We start from the raw sequence: 7,893 nt of genomic DNA, 5'->3' as shown, positions 1-7,893 counted from the left end.
ATGCCATACAGTCTAGAAGGAGGTGAACTTATGCCAGTTTGCATGGTGTCACATCTGTTTATATATTTCGGAACATTTCACTTCATATGTAGTACAGCATACTTATGATGCAGGGTTGAAATCTTTTTTTCTTCAAAAACCTACTTATGAACACAAATTAATTTCCCATTTCTGCTGTATGATTTGAATCTTTGAGGTTACACCTCTCATGATATGAAGGAGAAATAAGATGATAATTGCCCTGAGATGAAATTTCCACCAATATAAAATAAACATCAGAGGGTCTCTGGTGTATATAGGTGTGCAAAGAACATACAGTGAAGCCTCAGTTTTATGCTTTGTAAGGGACCGCCTGAAACAGTAACTAACTTTCTTCTTATAGTCAGCACTTAGGCTGTCACCTGATAGATTTCTGTAAGGAATGTTTTGTCTCTTCTTAATTCTGTTGATCCAACTGTTGGAGGCCAAAAGTTGACTATTACCAGGCGAGCAGAGATGTGTGAGCCTTTCTTCTTAAGGTGGGTGTCGTCTATGTGAGTATCACTCTCATGTGTTTGCTTGAATGATGCAGCAAGTGCAGATTCCAGTTCCTCCAGTGGCAAACATTTCAGTGACTTACACTGTTTGGAGAAAGGTTCACGTTGGATGGAACTTCTTTCGTTTCCTCTGTGATTCTTCATAATATGATTTAGTGTGGGCACTGAAAGTTTCAATTGAGATTCCTGTTGAACATGTGTTGCAATGTGTGCATCAGCTTACACTACAATAGTTATTTTATCACTTACTGTAAGTGATTTAGGTTTTCCTTTATTTTCTTAATTTCATCCTCTTGCTGTGAAATTCATCTTAATTTATAACACAGTTTTATATGAAGTCACATGGGCACAGGAAAATTAAATATTTGAACCTGAATGCATTTTTGTTAAATATTTTGCTTATGAAAACTCAGTGGTTGCTGTGCTACAATGGTCATTTATTGGCAAACCTGTCAAATGTGGGAGACACAATATACACTCGCTGAGCTGCTGTTATAATGAGATGTATCCAGTTCAAAACTGGCTTAGCATGTGTGATCAGTTTGGATTATGGTGGCAGAAGATACCCCTCACGGACACTTTGTCCCATAGTGAAGTCACACGACACATACATGAGTCTCTTGCAGCTGTGCATCAGCCAGTTGATACGTATTTCAGTGACAGTTTGCGACTGTTAACGTGGAAGGAGGTTCGTTGTCTCAGATAATAAATTGTGAGAATTGAACTACAGAATGTAAAGTCAGGTAAATATTTAAAACCAGGACTAGAAAAATGAAGTGCAAATTCAGGGAAAATATAAAGTTGCAGACACAAAAGTCAATTCAAATTTAAAAATGTGCATAAAATGACAAAAAATATAAAATTGGGGATCACAAAATCAAAGTTTCACTGTATTTGGAAAATATATGGACTTAAATTTGGAGTACACATTTCTGTTACTTGTATGGTAACATGGATACACAAGTCATTAACAGCATGTTATCTGTGGATTGAAGAATTTCAGAAACCTTCAGCAAGAATACATGTTGTTATGCATCTGAAACTTTGTTGTTAATAATGGGGCATCCCAGTAAATCACTTGCAGATATCTAAGTAATGTTATATAGTTACAGTATAGTTTGAAAAGGGGATATTATTGAGATACTACAGAAACCCCTGGGGAATCAAAGAGTACCCCAGTACAGTGCAGAATGCTGGATAACCATATCAATGCAGTCTGTAACTGAATTAAAATCTTGATCATCGCTAAATCTCAAAACCTTTTCCTGGGATAGCTTGTATCTTTATTTACATTTGTAATAAAATTTATGAGCCTTCTGTTAATGAATATCAGTCACATTTTTGGTGTCACTCAGCTCCTTATTGCAGAAAGAGTTGAAGGAAGTTGATACAGTGGAGGAAGAAGAAAATACAGAAGAAGATTTAATGGTGGAGGATGGGTGAGTATACTTACACTGGACACTGATAATAAGGAAGTGTGGATGGGGAGAAAAGTATGTATGTGCAAATAAGATCAGAGGGGTGGGTTGACTAGCCAGATAGCTAACCTGATCAAAAAAAGTCTGCGCCAGCAGAGGCTAGCCACTTTCTTACAGCTGCAATGACAGCATTATTGTCTGGAAAATGTTGCCCACGTAGTCCGTCTTTCATAGGCCCAAAGAGATGGAAGTCTGAAGGTGCTAAATCGGGGCTATAAGGTGGATGTTGGAAGGACAGTCCAGCCAAACTTTGGAATGTGCGCGGTGGTCGCCAAACTGGTATGGGGTCTAGCGTTATCGTGTTGCAAGCGAAAGGTTGTCTCCTCCTCTGGCCTGACTCAGGAAATATGGGCTTTCAGCTTAGCGTCGTCTTGTAGCGTTCAGAATTGACAGACTCACCAGGCTCCAGGAAATCCAAAGAAATCACACCCCGCCTATCCCAAAAGATCGTGCACATCATGTTCCCCACTGATGGCTGTGTCTTGAATTTCTTTTTTCTTGGGGAATCCGGATGTCGCCACTCCATGGACTGTCTTTTGGATTCCGGCTTGTAGTGGTGACACCATGTCTCATCTCCGGTGACAATGCTGTCCAGAAACTTGTCACCTTCAGCTTCAAACTGGTGCAACAGGTCCTGACAGACTTCCATTCAGTGAGTTTTATGGTCCTGTGTAAGCATCCGTGGGACCCACCTGGAACAAACTTTGCGATAATCCAGCTTCCCCAACATCGTTTCCAATGCATTACAGCCGATATTAAGCCGTGCACACAGTTCCCTGGTTGTTATCCGCCGATCTGAAAGGATGAGCTGATCGAGGCGCTGTTCATTGTGTGCAGTAGCGGCTGAACAAGGACGCCCAGGGCGTGGCTTGTCATGCACTTCACTTTCACCACTGTTGAAACGCACTACCCACTGCCTCACTGTGCTGATATCAACTGTATCGTCCCCGTACCCCTTTAGCAAGCGTTGATGGATGTTAATGGCTGCAATTTGTTTGGCAGTGAGAAATTCAATAACACATCTCTGTTTCGTACCCACTTCTATGTCAGATGCCATTTTGGTAGACTGCTCTGCTATTGCTGTCTGTCGCACGACAACCAAATTAACAGTACATTGTCTGGAAGATTCAACCTTTACTACACTACCACCAACATCCAGCTCACATGTTACATATTAACACAAAAAAATAGGAGGCATTATATATGGAACGCACCATGTAGAATGTAAGTACCATAAAATAACTAAGGTTTCCTTATAAGTCAGCAAGGAATTGGTCTAGAAAAAAATTAGGTGAAGTATATTGTAATGTGGATGGCACAGTAGGTAGTAGGGGTCACGTGATCTCTGCGTTTCCACGAGTAACATCAAGTACCCCTACTCCTCCCATCATTACACAACGCTCAGTAAACACCCCTCCCCGCTAGGCTGTGACATCATGCAACAGGCAAGTCCATGCAGCGACTATTGCTAGGCAGTGCATAGGTAGAAACACTTGACAACAGTACCTGATATATGTTGCCGAGCAGCAAGGTGTTCTCTATGTTGTCCGTGCCAAGCCAAAATGAGCAGCAGCGAACACTATTCAGGAGGATTGAGTATTGAACCAGTTACTAGAGAGAGTTATTATTCAGTATGAGTTGAAGTCCAGCAGCTACAAGTTGAGTTGTATCGAGTGAATGGCAGTGACTCCAGCAGGAGAAGTAATTGTGTTACTGCAGATTGCAGTAATTGGGAAATTGTGAATTTTAAGAGCAAATGTGAAAAAATTCGCTAGGATCCAAGACGGCATGAAGTTATTTGTCACGTGACATACCTAACATGTGACAATATGTTAACATTTCATGTAATAAAATCAATAAGAATACAATATAACATGGTAGGAGAATGTCAGTTAATTTTTTGAGCTTTACCTTCACTTCCCATATGGCATAGTGCTTATCTAATTAAGCACAGAGACAGCTCTACCTTTACTTTGCCTATACAGCTCTGAGGCAGAGCCACCTGCTGTCATGCTGGTTTCTTGCTTGGCTTATTCTTCAACCCTGAAGATGGAGATGTTTCTGAAACATTGGTTGACATTCAGCAGACTACATGGCACCTGAGGATATTAGGTGGATATAGGAGACTCAGGATCTGATCAGTACCAGGTGTTCAGAATAATGGTATGAACCTTCAGTTGTACTGCCATAGTGTTAGTTAATACAACAGTGTATTTATTATTACTCATATTTGACAGTTTGAGCAGTGACATATTTTAGTACATATTGTAAATTAAGATCCCTGGTTCTCTACTTCAAGAAGCCATTTTTGATAGTAGAATCATCTGGATACAGGTCTGCAAAATGATGGATCAGTTCTGCAGAAAATATCGCCGCTTGTTTCTCAAAGCTGGTCGCAGGTTGTGTTCCCAAAATGAACAGTAATACTGCGCATTGACGGTCTGCTGTCGGGGAATGGTATGTGTTAGGATAACACCATCACAGTCATACACTAGAATCACCATAACATTTACACTGCTGGGGTTCTGGCGAACTTTTGATTTTTGTAGTGGTTCCACCTTGCCACTGTTCTATAAGGCAATGCAGATTGCATTAACTGAAAATTGGCCTTCTGTTCACTTATCAAGATTGAAGGTATCTGTATCAGAGTTCAGTGTTGCCTCAGTGTGTTTTTGAATGTTCTGTATGTTTTTGTTCATTTAAGAATATGAGTAGTGTAAGTTTACTAACGGGTTTTTAATGCTGTATCATTGTCATCCATAAGAAATTCTGCAGTGCTTTGTCACTTAGCATGCATGCCTTTATTTTGAAGGGGTAGCTATCTTTACCTAAATGTCCTTCATTCCATCAGAATCTTACACTGTAATCCTTCAAGATGTAGCTATCATGTATTAGTAGTACATCCTCTAAAAAGTATTTTGAAGAGATAGCTTAGCTATGACAGTAGCATTGGGTTTTTACGGTGTTGTTAACACCAGCCTAGGTGACAAGTGACAAATTTTGAAATGTAGCATGGTAGATAATTGCCCTGTGACCTATCAGGAGTGCATAGCGCAAATGGAAATATTGTCATGATTCTGAATAGTTTAAGATACTCTTCTATGCAAAATGAAAATATTCATCTTCCATAGAGTTAGGAGAGCAAACACATAATAGCTGTGATTTCTTGTGTCTTTAGTATAAGAATGTCTTGTAAACACAGCTATTCATATTACTTTTCAGCTGACCCCATGTACAGGGGGCTACCCAAAAGAAACCAAACTTATTTATTCAAATTTTAAGCACAAACCTTCAATCCCCTTCAAAGTACTCTCCACTTACACTAATACACTTGTCTAGTCTTTTATTCCATTTTTCAAAACATTGTCTAAATTCATCTTTTGAGATGCTTGACAGCGCCTCTGTCGTTTTCTCCTTTCATGTCTCTTTTCATTCGAGGAAACAAAAAAAAATCGCACAGGCCAAGGTCAGGTGAGTATGGAGGGTGAGGAACAGGGGTCAGACCATTTTTCGTCAAGCATTGTCGTACAGACAGGGCTGTGTGAGCAGGGGCATTGTCATTGTAGTGCCTCAAATTTGAGATTGGAAATTTAAGCCATTACCTAAATGTTCGAGACTTGCGAAAAGTGTTTACAGCCATTGCATTAGTATGACAACACCTGGACAGGCAACCAAGTTAAGAATGTTGATGATCAGCATTTATGCGTAATCGCATTAGCAAGAAGCTTGCCTCACTCGGCCACTGGAGTATAATGATATTATTAATTACGCAATGATGAGAAGCCATGGGCCCTCCCACAACCACCGATAAAAACCAATTGGAATATAACTTTGGGAATTGAGGACACTAGGGAGGAGTTAACTACCCTCTGTCGTCAACAGCTGAATTAGCAAATCGAAACTATAAATTACTGAATTTAGGAGACTTGTGATCTGATCTAACACAGAATATTCACTTGTCAGCCAGAGGCTCTCTTCAACATGGGCCTTACGAGCAGAGGCAGTGGGCCTGCATCTTGTACTACAAGTAAATTTCTTTACACATATCAGCCATGTTGTTTAATAGTATTGTTCATAAAAGTGTTGTTGAGTGATTTCAATGTGCAAACTCCAGTGTGCCCGGCGAGCCCTTAGGGGAGAATAATTAGGTAACATATAATTGCCTAGGAGTCAGGCAATAAGGGTTTTATGGTGTATGTGTCAAGGATATGGTTAGCGTATAGTGATAAATATAGTATGTGGATTTCAGTATGTATAATTAAGGGTAGATTACGTTAAGAGTGAAACTTTACGAAGGATAGTGTAATCGTATCTAATGGATAGTAGGGAAACAGGATCACAGGGAACGATTAATACTTGCCTATAGTCAGGAGTCGAAGAGAGAGAGACTCCGGTGTTACATCCCCGAAGGGGAGGTTCCTAGCGTAGCTGCAAGTCAATTCACTATGTAGTCCCGACGGAAAGTCGGCCTTGTAATAATGTAAATCATGTAAATATAAGAGTGTAAATAGACAGAGAGATAGGATAGGATGTACCGGGATTGTGATTTACACCTCTATAATCAACTTTCCCACGACCGATCCCGAGCAATCCTGACCAAAGCGAGGGCTGAACTGACACAGGCAGCAGTAGCAGCCGAAGGCAAGGAAAGACAAACAGGGACCGAGAGGTTGCGGTATCACCCGATAGGAGGCTACCTGTAGACGATATGAGGAGTTGTCAAGAGGGAGCTATGACTATATGTTAGGGGGTAGTTCTCACAATAGAGAGGACAAATGGTGGCAGCTTTTAACAGAGAAGGGAGCCCCGAAACCGGAGAATCCTAGCTGAGGGTAAGCTAGGATTATGGTGTTAACTCCTTACAGCGTAAGCTGTGGTAGCAAGGAGGTGCACCTCCACGCCCCCCTGCACCACGGCGTTACAAGTGGCGGCAGCGGTGAGATAACCAATCCACCCCCGTCGCAGGGATGTAACAAGTGGTGGTCAGGTGGGGTACCTCCACGCCCCCCTGCACCACGGCGTTACAGTCATGATGGAAAAACCAGTCACCCAGCTGTCACAAATCTGGCTGCTGAGCTCCAAGTCACTCCCGACAGCTCCACAATTTCTTCAATGATCCTTCGTCGATCTTACTTGATGATTTCACGAATTTTTTCAACATTTTCATGTGTTCGGGCCATGGAAGGACGACCAGAACGAGGTTTGTCATCAAGTGACATTTCACCATTTTTGAAATGGGAAAACCACTCAAACACTTGAGTTTTCCCCATTGCATCGTCCTTGTATGCCGTTTTTAACAATTCAAGAGTTTCTGTTCCACTTTTCCCGAGCAAAAAGCAGAATTTCACTGCCGCACGCTGTTCACGAAAATCAGCCATTGCAAAAACGACGATCACACAAAACAGTTGTCACTATAAACTCTGCCGAAACTAGTCCTTACCTTCTGAAGCAACGGTAGTCGGCTTATTGACTCAGGAATGTTAGCTCTATGCGCTCATAGCGGCAAAACGCGGTACTACAAAAGCTTTGCCCACAAAAAATTATTTCGGTTTCTTTTGGGTACCCCATCGTAATTAGAAGTATAAACTTCGTGGAATAATTTTGTTTTTATTGTGTCCTTACTTATTCTGTTACCCTAATGGCCTTAAAATTAGATCTTGTATATTGTAGTATACACACACACATGCACCAGGTAAACAACAATGCAATTACACAAGCTGGGTGATGGGTCAGCAGCCAGAAGGACATATACGATGGGGTACCCAAAAGAAACCGAACTAATTTTTTTGTGGGCAGAGCTTTTGTAGTACCGCGTTTTGTGGCTATGAGTGCATAGAGCTAACATTCCTGAGTCGATAAGCCAACTACCGTTGCTTCAG

At 41.1% G+C, this 7,893-nt stretch overlaps 1 protein-coding gene across 1 annotated transcript in view; it reads left to right on the top strand.

The window, feature by feature from the left end:
* The window catches only part of LOC111869626 (zinc finger protein OZF), a 40,889-nt gene that overhangs the window by 26,798 nt on the left and 6,198 nt on the right, over positions 1-7,893 (top strand). The window contains exon 4 of the mRNA XM_033753497.1: positions 1,905-1,975. Coding sequence (XP_033609388.1) covers positions 1,905-1,975 — 71 coding nt within the window. The remainder of the gene's footprint in view (positions 1-1,904; positions 1,976-7,893) is intronic.

This window comes from Cryptotermes secundus, unplaced genomic scaffold, assembly GCF_002891405.2.
Source record: "Cryptotermes secundus unplaced genomic scaffold, Csec_1.0 scaffold557, whole genome shotgun sequence".
Lineage (NCBI taxonomy): Eukaryota > Metazoa > Arthropoda > Insecta > Blattodea > Kalotermitidae > Cryptotermes > Cryptotermes secundus.
This window is presented reverse-complemented; position numbering and strand designations above follow the sequence as displayed.